The sequence below is a fragment of the Elephantulus edwardii genome, unplaced genomic scaffold (assembly GCF_000299155.1).
Source record: "Elephantulus edwardii isolate Elephantulus edwardi_28Jun2011 unplaced genomic scaffold, EleEdw1.0 scaffold00248, whole genome shotgun sequence".
NCBI lineage: Eukaryota > Metazoa > Chordata > Mammalia > Macroscelidea > Macroscelididae > Elephantulus > Elephantulus edwardii.
Window position 1 is genome coordinate 1,307,969 of NW_006399998.1, and position 23,728 is coordinate 1,331,696.

The 23,728-nt window shown below is 41.7% G+C and overlaps 1 protein-coding gene across 1 annotated transcript in view; it reads right to left on the bottom strand.

The window, feature by feature from the left end:
- TOX (thymocyte selection-associated high mobility group box) overlaps positions 1 to 23,728 on the bottom strand; it is a 538,067-nt gene that overhangs the window by 283,151 nt on the left and 231,188 nt on the right. The window contains exon 2 of the mRNA XM_006899231.1: positions 8,802 to 8,867. Coding sequence (XP_006899293.1) covers positions 8,802 to 8,867 — 66 coding nt within the window. The remainder of the gene's footprint in view (positions 1 to 8,801; positions 8,868 to 23,728) is intronic.

Sequence of the window (23,728 nt, forward strand, 5' to 3'; positions counted from 1 at the left end):
TCTATCTATCTATCTATCTATCTATCTATCTATCTATCTATCTATCTATCATCTATTCTGGTAGACTAGTGGCAAGGAGTTGTGCTGCAATCCCGAAGGCATATAGTTCGAGGTGACCAGGTGCTCTGCAGGAGAAAGATGGAAATCTCCTTTCGTGAGATTAACTGCCTCTGAACCCCCACGGGAGAGTCAGCTATGGGTTGGTTCCAGCTCAACATCGATTGCCCATCCTCCTCCTGCAGCGCAGCTGGTGGTATATAATATCATTTTTTTAGGAGTGATTATATCCATTATCTTTATTTTTACCATGTATGTGGAAGTTAATAAATACTGGCCATGTGGATATACTAAGCCAGAATCAAACTAGAAATAAACAAATGGGCTGGACCCTACAGGTGACTCCTAAAGCAGGGAGAGGCAAAGGGTGAAAAGAAGCTCCTATTTCTGTTCACCATGGTGTGATGTTGTACAATGACTATAAAAAAAGGTCAAATGTGGATCACTAAATATTTGAGGGCCAGGTCCTCACTACAATATAAGAGGAACTGAAAGAAGAGCATAGAAGGGGAAAAATTAATGGTTCCCTTATTTTAATAAAGACAAGAATTGTCTTCTAAAATCCCAGTCTGGAAGAGGATTTTCTAGGGAGAGAGAGGCTGAGGGGTCTTCCAGGGAAAGAAATATGGAACTTGGTTTACCTTCTAGAGCTGAAAGGAGGAATGTCAAGCATGCTCCAAAGGAGAACAGGAGGAGGGAGGAGTGGGAACAAAACAGAGAGAGTGAGGGCAGGGAAGCGGAGAAGGTGGCAGACAAGACGTGGGAAGAATCATAACTCAGGATAAAAAGGGTCAGGGATAGTAATGACCATCTTATGTTCACAGGCTTTCATACATATTGGAAGAAACAAGGAATTGTAATTTTTGTACATAAAAATTTGTCTGATAGCTATTTGGTTCAACTGAGTCTTTCTCAGGTGTGCCTGGATGGTGCAGCTAACGTGCTCTGCTACTAACTTAAAGGCTGTTAATTTGGGTCCACTCAGAGTCACGTTAGAAGAAAAAGCTGACAATCTACTGAAAAACCACCCCTTGGGAATCCCAGGGAGCACAATTCTACCTGGGCACACTTGAAATCTAGTAGGCAGCATTGGGCTTACTACTCGTTCTTAAAATATGCCCACACATGTAACACGTTTGTTATTTCAGTACTGAGGAGGACTGAGGTTAGGGTGTCAACATTTTGACCTGAAAGTTCTGAAGCGAAATGAAGGCAGTCAGTCTGCCTTCACACTTCGGCCTTCCCAGGCCAGAGTCCTGGCTCTCTTCTCTTTAATGTTCAGCAAACTGCCCTACCTCTCTCATCCTCACTGAACTGTTGTAAGGACTGAATGAAGTAATGATGAGTCCTTGTTTAGTTCACTGCTGAACACAATTGTTACTATTATTTATTTTAATTCATAAAAGTGGGATAAGAAGGTGCTCACCTAAACTTCCCTTTACAAGTGGCAAAACTAACTGAAGTCAGAATATAAGAAATAAAGAGCTCTGTAGTACCTACATGGCATTTGAGTACAGATTTGCCTGAAGGTAAGGTTTTGTTGTTTTGGTTTTTGGTTTGGTTTGTTTGTTTCTTCTTTGTTTTTCAGAGCGTTGTCCTAGTCCTGCAGTTTTGTAGCCCCAGATCCCTCCAAGTCCAGTTGGCTTGGCTATTTTATAAGAACCAACAGCAAGCACTTAGCTCTTCTGGAAGAAAGACCTCCTCCTGAAATAGAGGGAGGCCTTAGTTTCCCATCTCCTATGATCTAACTGCTATTGTTCATTTCAGATGAGGTCTATCTCATTTGAGTAATTTGATGCTGACTCTTAGAAGCCAGTTACTTGGCTTCTCTACCAATAGAATAAATTATGAGAACATTTTCCAAGGCAGTCACCAATTCAGTTCATACCAGTATGACTCTAGTTATAAAATGTTCTATCCAAACTGTCAAAAGCACAGATGAGCCACAGCCATGGATGAGACACAGCTACAGGAGACAGAGGGAAAGAGGTGGATTTAGATAAAGATTAAACAGGAACTCCATTTGTGCTTCTCGGAAGTCCAACCAGGACTGCTCCAAAACTGAAGAACTGAAACTATCAAGAGAAACTTGACACCTTCTTAAAGGCACTTTGGTGCTGCAATGAGGACATGAAGGAGGGCTCAAAAACGAGGATTAATTTTGTAAAACATAATGCATGAGAATGATTGTATGAAACACAGATGAATGAAGAATAGTATGAAACACAATGGATGCAAACTTTGTAAGTAAACTTTTTTTTTATAAGAAGGGATGAAATTCCAAGCTTTTCCAAGTCTCAAAGCTTTACTACTAGAAATGGGCAAAGTTCACCTCTACTTGCCATACTGGCATATGATAAATGCACTATTTGTTTAGGGCCTCCTCTAAGTGTCTTGAAAATGAGAGGTGACATCAACATCATGCCAAGTATTACTATTCTACACTTAATACCATATTTTACACAAATAATGTGTTATGTAGAATTTTTGCAAGTCACATAACGCCTTGCAAGTTCATTTCCTATGAGCATTATGCACCTTATTTGTAAAAATATGGTACACTACGCTTTTTCCTAGGCCTTGTTCAATGATAGGTTTATTGAAAGAGTGAGGCAATTTGGTCTAGCCTAGTGTACATGGCAAATTTAACAGGAAAGAGAATTTTGTAATTTGTTACTTAAGAAAAAAATTTGAAATAAAATTCTGGACAAGCCAAAGAGTTATTTTCAAGACATAACAAAGCTATTTGCAAACCCAGACAGGCTGAGGCCATGTCTGAGAGCCCACCAGTGGCTTCCAAGGCCACCTGAAAGCTGTCCCAGGGAAAACTCTGGTCCAAATAGAGTCCAACATGCTGAGAATTGGTTTTTACCACCAGTGTTTGTCCATTCAGATATTTTCATACTTTTTATCACTAAAGTGCATTTCCCTAATGCTTGAAAAAACATTCTATTAGACAATTATAATTAAACTCTCTTGCATTTTGAGCAACAAACACTCATTTTCAGAAATAAAAAATGAGTCTTCTATTCACAAATCCCACAGTTGGAAATGTATATGATACACAACATTTAACCTGTCAGCAGCCTCATTAATGTAAATGACTGGGAACTGGCAATCAGAAGATGGTGTGTTCTACACATGTTTATGTTTTAAAATGATCCTAAAGTAGCTCCACTGGAGAGGCTGACATAAAACACTTCACTACCGGACACACGAATTTCAATTTAAATTGTACGGTCTATTAAAAAATTTTATTTAGGAGTTCACATTTCTCTGGAAAGTGATCATTTGCAGTTAACACAGTAATATCCAACTAAAATAATAATAATCAAGGCCAGTGGATAAATAATCATCTCAAGTTCAATCACACCAATAGGTAAATAAATGTCAAGAAAATACACAGAAAGACTGGTGAGTCTTTGATGATCAAGGGCCCTCATGTATATATTTGAATGGCACTCCTATTCAGTACCCATACTGGTTATTAAGACATTTTTATAAACAGTAAGAAATATGTGAGCTATTTCAAGATATAATTCTGAAAAACAGACTTCCATGTAAGAAGCCAATTTAGGAAGAAAACAACATAAACAATAGTAACTTGTGTGCTCAAGTGAAGCATCTTTTTAATTTTGAGTAATGAAGATGTCAAGCCAAATGCTAGAGTAGTTTAACTTAATTAGATGGCCTATTTTTCTAGGCATCCTTTCATTTCCCATTGAAAACTCAGCTTGTATGCAAGGAAACAAGAGCAATTTTGTCTATAATGAATACCTCTGGGACGGCACACAGTAATCATTCGAATATTACACTGAAGACTGGTTTGAGGATCTAGTTTGGGCTTGTTAAGATGCCAGACTTTGTTGGACTAACTAGATTAATCAAAGTGTGGCAGCTTTATCATTTGACTGGGTCAATGGTCAAAAAGTCAAGTTGATTTTCCTCCTCACATTCCTGCCAGAAGGAACCAATCCAGAAGTAACTGCTCTAATTTATAGTTCAAATTTATGTCACAATCATGGATACTTCATGGACTAAAGAGATTTCTTTTTCCTTCCAAAATGCTCTCAAAAACTATCTTTATCACTCTTTCCTAGACCTTTTATTCTTGCCTCTTTACACTAACCTGGACAATTTTCTTATTAGGAAAATATGTAATTAAAGTATATGGAGATATTAATATGTATGCAAACATGACAACATTCTAAAGGTAGATTTAAGAGGCAAATGCACAAAAAGGAACTTGGAGAGTCTAAAAACTTATATATGCCCCTGCATATGGCAACACGATACTATCATAAGAATAATTGCCTATTACTGTTGAGTTTATTATCTTGTGCTTGGCATGATTGTCTGAGGAGGAGGGCTGTCAGAGCTCTTGTGATTGTGTCCCATCTGTGATACACACAAGAGTAGCTACTGGCCTGAACGGGTGGAGGTAGACTTGCTAGATGTCCTATAACACAGAGTGGAGAACTAACACAAGTTACTCTTGAGCGTTGTCGAGTTAGAACCAACTCATAGCTAACCCTCCAGTAGGTTTTCAGAGACAATAAATCACACTAGAGGAGGCTGCCCATCCTGCTCCCAGAGCAGCTGGTGGATTGAACCAAGTGCCTTTGAGATTGCAGCACAGCTTCTTACCACTAAGTCACCAGAGCTCCCTAGCACAAGTAGATGACTAACAAAAATAAAAAGATGCTCACAAGAGTAATACCTGTACTCATCTTTCAACAAATAATTCTCTATACTTCTGACATTTTGGACATTATTCTGAGCTCAGAATTCAGAAGAAGATAAAATCTAGAGGCCACTCACCCCTCTTAGCTCGTATCTAGTTGGAAGGACAAGCGAGTAAAGAGATGAAATTTTTGCTGTGCCATGATCCATGGAAGAACAAAGAAGCACCCAGAGCACTGACAGGGCACAGGGCAGAGGCACCAAAGGGGTGTCACCAGGGGAGACAAATGGCAGTGTTCATAATGGGTCATTCAGCAACAGGGATGAGACATGGAAATGTCAAGAGGAGAGAAGGGTCTATGACAGAAAGGTAAGATGAGTTAAAGAGAAATTATGAGCCCCTCACCTGAACTATGCAGACAGGAAAGAGTTTTGTAAATTATGGGGGGCAGGCAGGAAGTACAACTAACATCATTGGTGACTCATCAAATTTTGAGCACTGAGGAAGACTCTTGGCAAGAACTGATCTCTGGGAAACCACTTCAGGCAAGTAAGTGAAGTTTCCCCATGATCTAATTGACGTTGGTCTTATCTTCTCCTTCCCTTTATCAAATGACTACTCTTCTAGACAGCTCAGTCCTCAGTCTCTTCGTGGTGGTACCCAGACAGAGGCATGGACGTAAAAGAGCTTGAGCCAGGAGAACTGGCAGAAATATGTTGCTGTTGGGGGTAATCAGGCCAATTTAGGAGAAAAGGACAGAACAATCAAAGAGCAGGTAGGAGGATGGTCTCGAAAGTGCTAGGGCAACAGTACACATCCAAAAGTGGGCATCAAAACAAACAAAGCCCTACTGCAGAAAGCCCTGATGGGAAGAAGCAGAGCCCTACAGCCTGATGGGAAGTTTTGTAATGTTTTATTTCTGCTTCCTTTGAATGGATATTTTTATCTTGATGACAACTTGACATTAGGAGCTACAGAAAATGCTGTAAGTTAGAATTTTGGAGAAAGTGTCCCTGGGTTTTCTCAGCATGTGGACCTGAATGGCCTGGAAACACCTGGAGAAGAGTCAGAGTCCTGAGTGGGAGGCCCCACCCGTGGCCGCCATGTTGTTGCCCTGTGCTCTGATCTCGCCATTGATATCAATGGTGACAAGGGTGAGGAACTCTATGATGATGGCTGCCACCCTTCAGGACTTTCCTTTCTTTCATTAGCCCACTCACATTTTCCACAATCTCTACAGGTAGGATCTGGCAAAGTCAGGAAAAAATACAGAACAACAATGCATCGATATGACTCAAATTCCACCCACAAGAAAAAAGTGGAACAGTTTTGAAATTAAAATACTAAGTTGCCAACTCAGCTATTCTAGGAGAAGAGTCATCCATATTTCCATGAAGGGCACCAGAAAGGTGTAGAAACGTTGCATGTTTCTATTACACACTAGTCTAGCTTCTTATGGAGTGGTATATTCCCTTTCAAAGCAGCCTATCAATTACAAAATTATATGTAATAAAAAATTTTTGAGAGGTTTGTACACACTAGCCTTAGACGTAGAGAAAGCACATGGCTGACAGTGCCAAACAGCCCTTTGGGACTTTATAAAAGAGTATCATTAATTTTTACAGTGTGCTTCCATTTCTGGAGCAATTTCAGCATTGGCTTTCTACAAAAATCATCTCAAGTATAGAATGATGCTATTTGCTTGCAGCAACATCACAGGAGCAGGAGTGCACCATATGTTGCTACCTAGCAACTTCGCCTGTAAGTCCCAAAGCATGTACTGATTTGAAAATTGAACAGGAATTAGAATTGTTGAGTGATTCTATGAGGTGAATTGTCTTGGATTGCTAAACTATGCAGATGTTTGATGTTCTTTAGGAAAAGGAACAAAACTCTTTTTTCCCCTGCAGGATGACTAAGGTTTTATTTCTGGTCACCTAAAGGGGTAAATTGATTTAAAGTTCCCTAAAAGAATACCAGGTAATGAATTCTCAAATGCATTACATTCCAGTAAACAAAAAAGAATGTCAAGTGTAAAACTTACCCTAAACCATTCAATGTATTTTATTTGTGAGGCACATTTTCCTCCCAGTACATGTATTATCCTACATTAGTTTAAATTTTGAAAGAGCAAATTCTAAAAACATTTTTACATATGCAATGTTATAAAAATAGTTTTCTTTGGGATCACAAATCTGCTATATTTTCAAAAGCACGAACACTCTCTGCGCTCTTTCTCCATAAATTATTGCTAGTATTTAAGATGGTAACAACCAACTGCAGTGCCAAGAAAAAGAATGCTAGCTGTTGGATTTTAGTCAGGGTTGAATATTATGCATTGTACGTAAATTTAAAAATCTAAAGAGCAGGGCTGTTAGGATGAATATACTGTGCATTTCCAATTCTTTAACCAAAACTTTTTAAGACGGACATAATAATTCCTTGAAAGGAAGCAGCTGCTTTATAATAGCAATCACTTATTGAGTTTGTGTTTCTACTGTTTCAAACAAATTCACTTAGCTCTTACACTTCAAAACCCTACAGGCACCAACAAGATGATACCAGGCTGCTTAAATCCAATAATACTACTAAACTTGTCAGGACAGTTTTGGGATTGATGGTTAGAAGAAAATTAATAATAACATTTTTCATTTTTTAATCAAACACAACTATTCAGAACTACCTATGGATCTCAGAGGGTACCAAGCTGAACAAATTCAGTCAAGGAACAATTTCAAATGCAAAGCTTAGCCTTCCAAAGGTATTCCTGGAATAATCAACTCAGTCGAGTGGAAGAAAACGTGGGAAGGCTCTTTGGATGCCATGATAACCTTTTTGGTCAAACAATACAGTGTTGTTTCAAGAACCTCTGCCCAGAGACTTTAGGGATCAGAATGGTTTCTAAATGTAGTGTGAGTGGAAGGGCAGCCTGCCTGTTTCAAGTCAAGCAAGAGACATTTTGTTCTTAGCGAAATTTCCAAGTCCCCCGCAGTGCAGCCCTAATGTATACATTTGCATTCTTCCAATCCCAACCCTCATGAGGAAAAGAGTTTGACACTCTCCTCTCACCCCCAACCCTCAGCCATCAAATCTATCTGGGGAGACATGTAAACATTTACAACTATCACATTAGAGTTTGTGTTACAGCTGCTGATACATGGAACACCAGGATTCCAGCTCTCACTGTCCTGGAAAAAAAAACACAACCAAACATTCAGGTTTCTAAAATGCTTGTCTGAATGCTCGCTCTCACTTCATTTATTCATTTATTTATTTTTGTGTACTCAGTTCTTAGATTTTATATCGCACGGGCCCCCTGGGGCCATTCTAATGTTACTTTAAATGCCCTCTCTGGATGGAAGGGCTTGGTCTTAAGTAGCTAAAAAAAAAAAAAAATAAAAATAACCAAGCACTTGCATTTATACATGGAAGCATTTACAATTTCACTGTACTTTTGCTGTCAATTCTCGTGATTAAATACCTTGTCAGCTAGACCTGGTGAAATGGATACGAAGGTGCCCTGGAAGAGTTTCAATCACAGTGTACACAGTGACCGGAAATCTACCCCCCACCCCTACCTCATGGATTCTGGAGCAGCCAGGGTGCCCCCTCTGATGCCCCAGCTTGGGTAAATGCTCCCTGACTATGTGGTTTGGGTTGGAAAGGTAACAAAACAGCTCCAACGGTAGATAATGAAAGCTATTTGTGACATGTGTAGCTTATAATGATTAAGTCATCCACCTTCAGAGGCACAAATAACCTGCACCTGTAAAGACTTTATTTCCTAAAGGTAAAACAACTGTTTAGGAAAGATCATGCTGGCAAAACAGCTGCTCGCCGGTCTGGAGAGGAAACGAGGTAGTAGCTTTCAACAAATGCCAACTCCAGTGTTTTATCAGCACTATCTCATTAACTGGAAACAAGGCTTAAATGCTTTGTTTATAAATTATGATTATTCCTGATTGAGGCAGTTACTGATAGTGCTACTCATTTGCAATGCAACTCTTTGAATTTGTTTAATTACAATTTGAAACAAGGCAGAGAAGATTAATTAACCCACCTGGCTGGCTGGCACATAGTCCTGGCTGGGCTCTGTCATGCTCATATACATGTTCTCACCGTCAAACTGCGAATGAAATAATAGTAAACATTCAGCAATCTTGACTGTGTGTATTTTTTTTTTCAGCAGTAAACTGGAAAACAGTAGCCATAAAAAATAAATAAATAAATAAATAATCCTGTGGTTGGGAATATGGGAAATCTGTCCCAGCGAGCAAGCACCATCTTTTCTTTGATGTTTCTGTTGTCATCCTTACTGACCCAGGATGTCGGTGATTTGGAGTAATTAGTGCTCTAGTAATTACAGCAAGCAAGCAAGAAATGAATGGCTTCCTTTCATCTGCAATCTGTTTTAAAACAAAATGGCTCATTTTGCACACCATGTATGCATATTGCAGCTCGCCTGTAATGAAGTATTAAATGAGTGGCATTGTTTCTGAAAGAAAACAGGATAATGGAGAAGACACTAAAGCACAGCTCACTGGCTACAGAGTTTAGCTCTTGATAATGAAAAAGTGCAGAGTTTTCATAACAGACCCAAATTGGATTCAACACAATAGTTTTGGGATTACAAATTTCAACTGGACAGTATCTGAAAATAGCATGCTATCCCTATCGTCAAGGTTAAGGACAACCAGTGACTCACAATATGAGATGGGTGATTACATTTTCCTTTCTGAAGTTTTTCAAAGCTAAAATATTAGTGTACATATTATAAGTGTGTGGAAACTTCCATAGACACGTTTTTCAGTCAGTGGACTGAGGAGAAGGAGAAAAGGGGGAAGAGAAATTCAGGAGCAGTCCTCAAAAATACTGGGGAAAGTGACAACAAAATACTTTTCACTATTTGGGTTTTTTTGAATGCAGTAACCACTCCATTCAGACTTAACAGTCAGATATATATATAATTTTTTTTCTCTTTAGTCGGAGCTATCTTTAAATACTTGATAAATGGGCAAAACAGCCTTTCTTTCTCTTTTCTTTTTTAAGAGGAAGAATTTTCTAAGGAAATAAATAGACCAACATATCCAACCTCAAAGAGCTTGGTCTAAATATACATTCATTGACAGACTAATTTCAGATGTAGGAATGGGAAAATTTTAAAAGTCATTTTTCAAAACAGCATAGTGTTATGATAATAGTGCAGATAATAATTTGTTCATATTTCATTTACTTGTCAAAATAAAACCAAAACTAGCATTATAGCTAGTCTTCCCAAACTGCGAGGTTCTAGGTTCAGAGTCAGATCACCACAAGGCACAAACTGGGATGCTCCAGCCACTCACTGGTGCTCTGAAGATTTCCCTCAATGTCAACCGTCAAAGCACTCACCAAACATCACTAAAGGCCCAAGACACTCAGTAGGTTAAGTTCAAAGAAACAAGGCTATCCCTGCACATCACCCTTCAAAGTATTTCAGGTTATGTGAACACCTTATCTAAACAGATATGAAGTCACATATGCAGTGATGTGGCTGTGAGCACAAGTTAGTGTGAGCATAACTAGAAAAAAGTTGGAGATTTTGGTTGCTCTGTCAACTGGCTCAGGTGCCCTGCGCCAAGTGACTTACCCGGGTGACTTTTCCGTTGGGTCAGGCAGACTCCTTCTTCACCCTACAATCTAGTGGTCAGCCAACCTGCCCGAGCAACCCCTAGGCCTCACAGAGAGTCTCACTCAGCAGTTCTCCTGCTCCAGCCCCTGCATAAGTGCATGGGTTTGTTTGCAAATGTTTTTAAAGTTAAGATGCCAAGGAACCATTTAAAATATGCACAGTTTCTCTTACTTCAACAAACTAAACTGAACCGAAGTAGTGAAGTGAATCAAACATCCCTCTGCAGATGCATATTCTATAAATGTGTTACTTTCTATTTCATCTTCTCAAACTCATTTTCTAAATCTGGTGATGTTCTTGTGCCAACTAAGGCTTTGGAGTTTTGGTTTTAGTCTATCCAAAGTGCATGATAATTCAGTCTATTCAATGCTTCCTTTCTTGATAAGGACTCACCCATCAAAAAATACCAGCACAGAGCCAAAGCTTAAACAGCATTGTTACAATAGAGCAATTACTATAACTATTATGGTTATGTGGGTTACAAAATTTTTAATGTCTTTTATATCCCAGACACCTGTAGTTTTACATATGTTAACTCTTTCAGTCATCACAGTAACCAAAGCTATGAGGCATCATTATTCTGACATTATGCAAAGGAAGAAAATGCTCACAGAGAAGTTTAGCTATGTACCCACAGATACACAGCTCATAATAGGCAGAGCTGGGAGTCAAACCCAGGCAGTGTGGCCTTCCACCCCACACACTCACCCACCCGAATATATCCATCATATTTTGAAGTATGCTTATAGTTAGCTATCCATTCTCAAAATCACTTTAAGAAATTGGTAGATCTGTGACAGTATCTCAGGGACGGTGCAGTATCATCTAGAATTTGTGTAATATTGTGCTTCTCTGAGAACAAGTGTTAATTTAACAGCTGTTAATTTAATCACAGCCTAAATAATACCTCTGAGCCACTGAGGACTCAGTGGTGGCTGCTGCTGTTGGCTCCAGGATACTCTGAGTTCCTTCAATAGCTTGTTTTTGGAAGGTCCACAGTGCTGAAATGCTGGAGAAGGTATTTACTTTGTCCTGTTGCTTGCTCAGAGCACCCGAGGCCCACTTCCAGCACTCTCCATTTTGCACTCTAGTCACCCTGTCCCTGACCTTGAAGCCCTTTGTCCTGTACCTTCCTTCTCTCTCACTTGTTAAAATATTCCTTATAGTCCTCATCTCCCTTTAGCAAAGGCTCAGAGCTCTGCCTTGGGTTGTCTATTGTTGGCCCTCTGTTTCTGGCAGGGTCAGACTGTACAATTAGCAAGGTAAACACGGGCTTACTTGTGCTTCCTTACTCATGTACAGGGAACAATTTCCCACTTTCTCACCACATCAAAGATTTTTGTTTCTGTAAATGACTGGCATCTGTCTCTTTTCCAAACCCACACCTTCCTGAAGAATCAAAGCCTCTTTTAAATTTTTGGATAAAGGAAGCTCTGGCATCTACAGAGACTTATGTTGCTAACCAAAAGGCTTCAAGTCTCCAGTGGTTTGAATCCACTCTAACTCCAGTAGAGAAAAATGGTCAATCTCCTCCCTTTGTGACGTACAGCCTTGAAAACTCAGTGGGAGATCACAATGAGTTGGAATCAACCTGAAAAGCAGGGAGTTTTAGTCTTTTTGGTAATTGACTGGGACAGAGCACCTGATAAGAAGGAAAACACAGGATTCTTTGCGCTTACTAAGCTGCAAAGAAGAGCAGGGCCTCTTGGCTTCCAGGCAGCTATTTGCCTGCTTGTGGAGCTCCGATCTCTATAAGCCTTTACAAGTCTAGGGCTACCTAGATATGGAATAAGGTCTCAAGAAATACCTACTGCTGAATTATGGAAAATATACAAATCAACTACCTTCTTAGTGAAAATGGTGACTTGAGAATGGGACAAAGGTGGAACCTTTGAGGGGAACATTTGGTGCCTTCTAGAATGGGTAGATGCCAAGTCTTAAAATGGGTTAAAAGACATAGTAGAAGTCCTTAAAGAGAAGAAATGTTGAACACTAATGCTAAAGTAAACTGCTGGGCCCAGTTCTTCCTAAAGATTTTAGTTAACACAAAACATAAGCATGTAGCTAGGAATCAAGAAACCTGTAAGAAACTTCCTTACTGGAAAATTTTGAGTTGACAAACACACAGTGCTGTGTTAAGACCTGCTGAACATTTCTCCTTGCAGATTGAAGGATTTTAGTTTGATGAATTGCCGGTGCAGAAGCTGGCCAGCTGGGTGCATCAGTATGTCTGTCACAGCCATGAGATGAGTCGCAACAGGCCTCCAACTCACCCAATATTCCTTGAATGGAACTTGAAACATGAGTTTGTGGGTGTTGGTGGGTGCTATCAAGTCAAGTAAGACTCACAGCGACCCAATGAACTGATCTGAACCCTGTCTTATCCTGTGCCAACCTCATGACACACCTGAAGTCATTGCTGTAGTCACTGTGTCAATTCTTCTGGCTGAGGGTTTTCCTCTCCTTCACCATTTCTCTACCTTTTCAAGGATGATGTCCCTCTCCTAGGAATAATCTCTCCTAAAAACATGCCCAAAGGAAGTGACATGAAACTTTGTCATCTTTGCCTTCAAAGAGCATCCGAGCTGCACCTTTTGCAAAACCTGTCTGTTCTTTTGACAGTCCATTGGAGGTTTAGCACTTTTTTCCAGCACCACAGTTCAAAGACATCTATTTGTCTTTTGTCTTTCTTGTTCACTGTCCCACTCTCAGATGCATAGTAAGTGACTGAAAAGACCACGGCCTGACCAGTTTTCATCTGACATGCAAAGAAATTTAATCTTGGAAAAATCCCTGAAAGCATCATATCTGAATTCTTCATGTTATGATTGAGAATACAAACATTTTTATTGGTTGTCCAGCTTTTCTGGGAAAATAAATGAGGTTTGGCCCTTAGCAGAATAGTTTTCCACTACAACAAACTGCTTTATATTCCATTACCCATAAGAAAAGGTGGAGTTCTGCCATAAAAGGGACTGAAGTTCTAACACATGCTGGCATGAAAAAGTCTTGAAAACACTAAGCCACATGAAATAAGCCAGATATTAAAAAACACTTATCATATGATCCTACCTATATGAAATATCTAGAAAGGGCAGAGAGACAGAGAGGGAATGATGGTCACCATGGGCTGGGATGAGGAGCACAGGATAGTTCATGTCTAGTTACTATGGAGCTTCTGTTTGGACTGAGAAGAAAGCTTTGGAACCAACAGTGGTGATGACTGTATAACACCATGAATTTAACTGATTGCACTGATGTACTTAAAACTTAGCTTTTCTGAAAATGGGGACTCAAGCTGTCCATATCATTTCCACACACTCTCTCGCCTGGGAGGGCAGCATTTACTGGACACCACCCTGAGCATCCAGCTTTCCTACCTGGATGGCACACTAACAATCTCCATCAACTTGATTCCAACTCACGGTGACTCTGTAGAGTCAGAGTACAACTGCTCCATACGATTTTCAATGACTGATTTTTCCAAAACAGACTGTAGGCCTTTATTATAAAGAGCCTCTGGGTGTGTTTGAACTGTCAACCTTTCAGTTAATAGTTGGGTATTTTACCCTCTGTGCCACCAGGGCTATATCTAAGTGCACTTGGGCTTAGTTTCCCTGAATTCCATGAATTTAAAACCTTGAATCTAAGTTTGAATGAATAAATAGATGGAATTATTTAAATCTAAATCTAAACAGCATCCATCCGGGATTAGCCTTTCTGACCAAGGGCTTCATTGTGTTTTTATTTCAAAGCACGAGGAGATGCAATCACATAAAAAGTCATTTATAATCTTCTACTACCGTTTTTTTTAATTGTTTTTAGGGGATATTAACCAAACCCATAATCTCAGAGAGCTTTTCAAACTAGGCAGTTATTATTTCTTATATTTAAAAATGGAATGCTGACATCCAACAATGTTGGAACACAGTGAATGATGAGCAAAAATGAGTGATATTAAGCCATCCAAACCACAAAAACAAGAAAAACCAAAGCAAGAATGTGCAGGAGAAATCAATCATTGGCCCTGGCACATAAAATAGGATCTTTTTAGGGAAACCATTAAAAGAAAACGAGAAAATTGCAGCTCAGAGGGAGAAAAAAAAATCCCATGGAAATGAAGAAACAGTACTACATTGTATTGCCCATAAATGGGAGACCCTCTGTATGGTGCTCAGAAGGAATATTTGATTCTTTAATTTGAAAGGGAGGGGAAGGGGCTAAAAATGGAAATGTTTATAATAAGGAGTTGATTTTCTTACAGATGCATGATATAGTAACTTATTACAAGTGGAATACCCTTCAAGTAAAATTTCCATATTTCTTATTGCCCTGCCTAGTACAGAATTACAAGTCATTTCCTCCCCCACACCCCTACCCCCAACCCCAGTAGTGGAGCGAGAAATAACTTCAATTTGGAGAACAAAGCTAAAAACTTGTCCATGTTTCCATTGGGCTCTCTATCCTGGAGGAAGTAGGCATGGAGGAAAGGGTGACTAATTACAAAGGAATACAGCTAACATGGTCACTCACATGCATAGGAACACAAATCCAGGCAACATGCAAGACGCCAACTCCTCACACTTCCCACACACCTGGTGACATCACCAGGGGGGAACCAGGATATGCTTGAGAGGGAAACCAGGAGACGCTTGAGAGGGAACACTGTCTATCATCAAGCAGCAAGACTGAGTGTGTGGATGTAAGAGAGGCATGGGTCAATCCTATGATGGAGAGCCTGCTGCCTGGAGTGTGGTGAGCATGGTGGAGCTGTGAGGACACACACACATGCACACATATACACATACACAGCAGGAAGAGCCCAATGAGAGGCAGTGGAGTCCCTGTGGGTGTGCTCTGCATGAAGGGGTGCCAACCAGGGAATATACAGCATTGAGCTTGGAAAAAGAAACCCTCCTTTGCTGGGCTCTGGGTTCCAGGCTCCGACATTCTGACCTGAGTGGTGGACACTCCCTTGCAGATCTGAAGCCACACACAAGAAAGATGGACTTGGATGTGGATAGGGAAGAGGGAAAATACCAGACCTACCACAGCACTTGAAGGAAGCCTTCTATAAACTTATTTTTGCTTGAGTGATATATTTCTTGAGAGGAGACATCTGCATTATGTTCCCTTTGAGAGATGACATGTTCAGTGATAATGCTATGCATCTACACTTTCAAAAGCTCTCCTACAACAAGGCTCAATGGCATGAATCTTGAGAAGTGCACTCCGTTGCTGTTGCTCAGAGCATGGCTAGGAGGCAATAGGGTTTTAGAAACAAGCACCTTGTACTCTTTCAATTGAGTGCCATATTCCTGGATGGCACAGGAGAGGACAACGCTCAGATATGTTGTTCAAAGGGTTTCTATAAGTCATAGCTGACTGAATGGCACCTAGCAATAACCACATGTTCGAATGAGCTCTGCTGGCCAGGTGGTTAAGTGCTAGACTGCTGACAGAAAGGTTAGTGGTTTGAATCCACTGTCCAGTAAGGAGGATACAGTCTACTTTGTTCAGAAGTGATGCTGTTAGGTGCCATCAAGTTGGCTCCCACTCCAAGTGGTCCTATGATTTGTGACAGGGAGCTCTGGTGACCTAGTAAGTAAGTGGTTGGAATCCACTTTTTGCTCTTTGGGAGAATGGGCAAACTCCTCCTGTACAGCCTCTCAAAACCTGCCAGAGGGTCAGCTATGAGTCAATTCAGACTCGACGGCAAATGACCATGATCATTAAGGTCAATTTTAACCTTTTCCTTCAGAGGCATTAATTAATATTCCCCTTTTACAGATGACAAAACTGAAATACAAATGAGTTAAGCCACATGCCAGGAGCAGATGCAGCCATGTGCCACCCTGACCTAGTCAGCCTGCCTGTGTCCAGCCTTTGGATACTTGTTGGGGAATATTGGGGAGGATGGGAGGGCCTCTGGCCAGGACAGATTGCCTAGCTCCAGATAAGTGTAAGCCTCCAAACGGCCTTTAATACCTGGTAGAGAAAGCTCTTCTGTGTTTGGCGGTACCGGCTTGAGAAAGCTTGCCACCTGGGAAGACGGCTGCCACATCTGTTGAGCTGGGAGTAGTCCACAAAAGGCTGAGGTTCTCCTATCCAATCGGCATGTCACACATCTACTAGTCCACCCTATCCTGTCTGCTAGTCCACCCTATCCTGTCTTCCTGTTTTCTTGATCGTATATAAGTGCACTGTAGCTCCTTATAAAAGTTGAGCTGGAGTGGTGTGTCTTCATCATGCTTACTCTTATCAGGGTGTTGCTGTTCGTTGCTGGTGAACAGTGACAGATACTGAACAGGGAAGCCTGACAGCTAGTTTCTAGCCTCCCACACTCACGAAGGCCCAGTAGACACTGCTTCCGAGACCACTATAACACAGAGCTGGGTACCCCCAACACAGCACCACAGAGACCCCAGAACAGAGCAGGTTCTGCGTTCTTTAGGACTGATGAGAAAGGCTTGAGGACATGTCCAGGCAGCATAGCAAAACTACTGTCCAGTACAGAGGACTGGCCCATGGGCTTCTCCATGGTCACACCGGAGATGTCCAGTGACCAGGGGTTATCTGTTGTGAAGCTTTGGCAGCCTGGTCACATGCCACCTTCCATGGCATTTCTCCTTGCATCATTTCCTTCTTTCCTCTCCTGTCTCTTGGCTGGCACCCCCATTGTGAGCTACTACCAGAGGCTCTCTTGCCCAGTAATGCAGCTAGTGGTCATGGTAGGCTAATCTCATTGCACCTGTGTTCTGGTTTTATTATACTATTCCTAAGAGTTAGTAATTCTATTTTAAACTCTTTGTAAGGACAAAAACAGACTTCTGAAAAAGAAATGGAGAGAGCAATATTTTTCTCTACCATGAAAGAAAGAATTTCAAGTTTCTTGAAAACTTCATTAACCCCAATCCTCCCACACGTTAACCTCAACTTCCACTTGAATGATGCACTATTTTAGAAAGAAAAGCACATTTGGAGGAAAGCTTAGCAGTCATTCCAAATCCTGAAATAAGAACATGTAGGACACCCACCACCAGTTTTTACTAGAAGGTTCCCACAAGGTGTTTCCTAAACAACAATTTAGAACTAATTTCTGATTTAATAGAATGGCTTTGTTGTTTAAATGAGTTCCCTCATAATTTCTAAATTTCTCCAAGGTTAAATGTATAAAATTAGGTTGTGCAGTTGAAATTCAGTGTAGGTTTCAAACAAGTGGTTTACTACACACCTCTGACTTGCTTTGTTTTAGGCAAAATTTTTTGAACCTATCTACTGAAGGTACAATTTGAGAAGCACATCCACCATTGCTGGCAATCCTTACCTGAACTTACTTTATTTCTACATCATAACAATTCGCACCTCATTTACCACAGTTTCTAAACCCAACGTAGATGTGGAATGAAAAGTATGGAGGTGATTATCTTTGGGGAGAAAGTTGGCTCTTTTACTGCTGGTACTCCTTTTTAAACGCAGTGAACATTTTTCAACATCTGACATGCAGAGAAAAAGGTGAGGAAATTTCTCTATGTATGTCTTGTCTGTAAGATTATGCTCAGTTCTGGGAACCTCAAAATAAGAAAAATGTAAGAGACTGGAGGAAATTCAGAGTGTCAAAAAAGTTACAACTGGAATGATGGATGGATAGATAAAATTGATCAACAGAGGTGTGATATTAATACTAGGATGCAGCCAAAAAAGGGCCATAACTTTTAAAAAGAATAGGGTGACAAAAATTATTGAATGAACAGAATAAACTTGAGATAAAACTATAATCATACAAATATAAAGAGCAGGGTTATTAAAATGGAAATTCTCACTTCCCTATTATTATACCTCAGACAAATAACATTGCGACTAAGTTTAACAATGATGTTACCAAAATAGACTTTTGGTAATTATAATCTCTTACTGGTAGGACAGGTGTGGAAATGTATCTTGGCCCATTCACAGTGAACTGGACCAAGGAGAAATCTAAGGGTTCTGTTGGGATCTACTCCAGTTCCTCTTATAGATCATACTTGACATTATTTGTTCAGATACTAGTAAGTTTCTTTTTCCTAACTGAAAAAAAAATAAAAAATTAAGTAACAGGAGGAAAAAAACCCAAACATCCAAGTCCTTGGTGGAGATGCCACCACAAGATAAAGCAGGGCTCTGCTGCTGGCTTGTAGCTTTCACTTTAAGGAACTTGAGGAGTGGTTCAATCCATCAGTGCTATCAAAAGGAGTATACATTCTTCTTAAAAAAATTTACACCTTTAAATATTCTATTTTTGCCTAGTCTCCTTTGATATTTAACCTATGATCTCGTGTGACTTTCCCTGCTCACTTATCTCCATCTAAAGAGTGATTTTCCTTGCTTTCGCTTAAGGCTTCTTAAAAGGGTAGGCTCTTCCGAAGGCATGTTCATGACAAGAGTTTCAATTTTAGTTTCTTTTCATTGTCTCATACTTAGCAGTTCTAGCCACCTCCCTAGGTCATCTTCCCACTCTCATTTTACTTTTTTCCTCTTTTTTGGGCAGCAGTCTCTCAAATTCTCCATTCTCCGCTTTGACAATGCCCTTTTTTTCTACAGCGGGATAATGTAGCCAGAAACACAATAGAGCTGGAGCTTGGAGACCACGTCCAGGGAACACCTCCTTCACTCAAGCCAGCTTCTATTGCACAGTGAGGGCCTCTCCTTCTCCATCCAGAATGGCACCACTGGATGCTCTTCCTCTGACTCCCTGGGAAAAGGATACACCACTTTGTGTTATCCACTATGTGGATAACTCTACTTGTGGCTTGAGTCACCTAGTGTGGCCTTGCTGATCTGTTAAAATTAAATGCGAATGGAAGCATCTCTAGGTTAAATGGGACAATCAAAAAAGTACTAGTTTTGCACCTACTGTTTTCCAGGCCCCTTTCTCGGCAAGTAATCTAACATTTCCTGAGTACTGGCTGGAAACATTCACTGACTCCTCACTGTACACAAGAGACAGGTGGCATTAGGGTCCCTTTACCAGTAAGAAAACCATCTCTTAGAGAATTGAGCAATTTGGAAGGAGCAGGGCACAGCCTCAATCAAGGTCTGTCTGATGGCAGGAAGTTCACTACAGGAGAAGATCTACTAAAGAAAAACAAGAGTCTTGGGCATTCTGTCAGGGTGAAAGAAGTGTCGATCCACACACATTCAAAGTCTGTCAGGGTGAAGGAAGAGTATCAATCAACATGCACCTCTTTCAGGACAGTCTATCACTCCAACAGGGACAGAACAAAGGAACCCCACTGCATTATAACGACCATGAGGAGAGCCAGCTTCCTTTTATTATTTGTGACCACAGTCATTTAATGCAGTACTCTCTACTCCTATAGCCATCAAGTCATAACCAATACATAGCTGACCCTCCAGCAGGTTTCTGAGGTCATGAATCGCATGAAAGGAGATTGCTCACCTTGGTTCTGAGGAGATGCTGGTGGACTCTGGCTACCAGTGAGGTCCTGCCTTTGGTCCCTATGCACTGCATCACCAGAGCTCCCTTACTTATTGCAATGGCAATGGGTGTGCCCTGCAAGCTCATCCTCTACTGCTGTAGGCAATTCAGAGCTGTCCCTAACAGAGGCAGGAAGCTCTGTTACAAGGACTCTGTTACATGGACTCTACTGGGTCAGAATGGGGTCAGAGACCTGACTATGCCCCTCACGAAACGTGAATGTCTTGAGAAGCTGAGAGCACCAAGTCACTGGTTTGTGAGAAGGAAAGCACAGGAAAGCACAAAGTGTCACCACAAGGCTAGCAGAGACTCGAGAAAGTCACACCTTTCCCACTGCTGCATGGTGTCCTCATCAACTCTTAGAATATTAAACTGGTTCTCCTAACAAGCTACTGCTTTATATCCTGAAATGGCTCCCTAGGGCTTGGGAGATAAATGCTGAGTGAACTCACTCAGTCCCATAAGGACAAATACTGTATAAAAACATTACTGTAGAACGACTATGAGGATCCAAGTGGGGGTCAGGGGGCAGCAGAATGGTGAGGATGGAGGGTGGTCAGTGACAGGCTCACGTAATGTGTGTGTGTGTGTGTGTGTGTGTGTGTGTGTGTGTGTGAAGAAAATAGGAAAGATCCAGTGTGAAAAACAATGTATATGGACTTTTAAAATAAAACAGTATTTTTTAAAAAAAATTTAGTTATTTAGTTTAGAATACATGGACCTTGATGACTTAATTCCATACTGTTAACAGCTGCGTGCCCAGCACCAGTGCCATCAGCATCACCGTTTCCATCACCCAATCCATGCCTTCCTCGCTTTGTTCTCATGTTTCTCCATATTTCGCCCTTAGTTCTTGTTGTTAGCTGTCCAGTCAGCTCTGTCTAATGGTAACCTCACATTCGGCAGAAGAAAAGGTTCCTGATTCCCGTACCATCTTCATAATGTTGCTATTCTGGAATCCACTACTTCAGCTTCTAAAAAAGCCTGTGTCTTCTGACTCAGGGTACCCATCTTCTCACACAATATACACTGTGTTTCTGTTGTGATCCAAATGGTTTGCACTGGCTAACTTTTGAAGTCCTTTCTTCATACTTTCTTAGTCTGAGGGTTTCACTGAAACCTGGCCACTGTGGGTGGCTCCGCTAGTGTTTGAGAAACAGGCCACCTTCGAACAACAAGCTGACAGATGATGGTCTTCCTTGTTTAGTGATTTCTATGAGGCCAAGCGATACATAACCCCTTATCTTTCCATCATCTCTAGCTCCTAGGAGTAGAGGGATCATGGGATTTACCATCCAACTTGAGACACTTTTGAAAGGATTGCAAATTATGAGTGAAAAACAGGTGTAAATATGTAATTTCTCAGACAAGAAAAATCTCCCCCCAAGGTAAGCTTTCTTTTACTTCATGGATCACGGAGCGTGCATTGCCAGACCCTCACCAGGGCGGGCATACACATGCCACGTGGACCCTCTTCTCTCGTGTACCAAGCTGCAAGGGCAGCAGAGAAAGGGCTGGCCCGCAGGAACTGGCAAGTGCAGCCTACTTAATACATATTAACTAAAAAATTAATAATCAAGCACATTTGGTGTAATAGTCTAGGAACTAAAAGCATTTCAGATACTCAACGATTCAATTATCCTACAAAAACGTTTATTTCACGTGATTGTTTACAAACTGATTTTCACCCATGAAAGTGAACTCCTCCAGGAGCACTAGACAGAAGCCTGAGGAGAACAGGGCACACAGTGGGCTTCCATTTCTTCTTGGCCTGCTGGAAAGGCACTTTCTCCAGTTGCTCCAGCTGGACCTATTTGAGAGGAATTCATTGCGTGAGTTTAGAAAGCAGCTTGAGGTTGGCGGGAGTCATATCCTCTGTCTCCCAGGGTGGGGGTAGGGGGGCAATGGTGGATGCAGGAACAGGCCATTTCTGCACTTCGCCAGGCCACACTGGTTTGCTGGTTTGTTTTCTCACGCTGACTTCAAGCTGCTGGTGGACATCCTGCTCCCTGAGCCATTGCCAAATCTCCAGCAGCACGTGACTGAGATGCCGGCTGGCCGAGCAGATGACACACAGTTCCTGTCCTCACAGTGTGGGATGTGGGCAGCTCAGGCCTCACCTCCCTCATTTGCTGTGTGGCTGAGGATGGGGCTCAGAAAGATACTCTGAGAGAGTTGGAAAGTGAGGGGTTGAAAAGGAGAAAATCCAGACTTAATCCTGGTTTTGAAACATCCCATGATTGAAGAATCAGAATAACTACACTTTCCTTACCTAATTAAGATGCTCTGGTGTCACGGCGCCATGTTGGTCAGTCTACTGGACAGGCCAAACCTACTGGCCGCTCTGTGGGAGAAAGGCGAGGTGGTCTCTGCCTGCCAACATTCATAGCTCAGAACCCCGCTGAAGGGTCTTTATGAGTTGGAACCAACTCAATGGCGGTGCTTCGGGGATTTGATTTTATACATATACAAGGAGATCTGGTGGCACTGTGTTTAGGGCAGTTTGATGCTAATCAAAAGGCCAGAGATGAGACCCCAGAAGTCACTGTATGGGGGAAAGGTGATTCACAGCCTTGGAAGCTCTCAGAGGCCCTTCTCTTCTGTCCTTCAGGGCTGTGGTGAGTCGGAACTGACACCTCGCATTAAACACACAAAGTGAGCACTGAGTTCTGGAAACCGTGGTACTTTCCTGACAAGGCAAACGGTTTCCATCATTAATTGGAAAGACTGACAAGTGAAAAGTAGTGGAAAGAATAAGACTCAACAAGCCTATGTAAAGGTCTACAATATGGAAAATAACACAGACATTGCGCGCGCGTGCGTGCGCACACACACACACACACACACACACACACACAGACACACACATCACCATCAGGCAGAACACTTAAAATATGTACAAACTGGACGACAGATCAGTTTGTTATACTATGATGTGTACTTGTATGTGGCTCCGATGCTGGAAGTCATTCTGCTGATGTTTCAGATGCCAGTGGGGTCATCTAAGGAAGACAGGTTTCTGTAAAACCTCTGGAATAAGACAGAAGTGGGGCAAAATGCTTAATAATCTACTTCCAAAAATTGTTTGTTGTTGTGTGTCATCAACTCAGAATGGACAAGTCAGGCCCTCTGGTGGCTTTTCAGAGACTGTAAATCACATGAGAGGAGACTGGCCATCTTTCTCTTACAGAGCTCTGCGGTAGATTCAAGCTACCTGTCTTTCAGTTGGCAGAACAACTCCTGGTCATGAAGCCACCAGAGATTCCTTACAAAAATTAGTGAATCAATAAGTTACTAATACCCAACAGAAAACAGTCAAGCTCACTTGTTTTAAACACATACATCAGGCCAGACCGGGGAACGAACGCCACCCACCAGACCGGGGGAGCGCCGCCGTCGCCAGACCGGGGGAATGCCGCCACCGCCCGCCAGACCAGGGAACGCCGCCGCCAGACGAGGGAATGCCTCGAGAGGGACCCGGAAGAGACCCGGGAAGAACAACAGCCAGCCACCTACCGCGGAACTCCAGAGGAGCGAAGACTGTGAGACCCCAGAGGAATGAAGACTACCAGACACTGAGGGACCCCCCTGCAACCCACACCTGTGTGACCCTTAACACACAGGGTGCTGCTGTATAAACACCCAGCAATGCATAAACCCCATCCCCACCTTTTGGTGATAGTGTCCAATGCCTGCGCTCCTTGTCCCCTAGTCCCTTGCTTTCCTCCCCTTCCCCCACCCCCCTTGCAGCTCCACAACCACACATCTCAACCCCCACCACAGCCCTGTGACCTCAGGGCACCACCTTGGATCCAGACATCACCCGGAGCTATCAGGC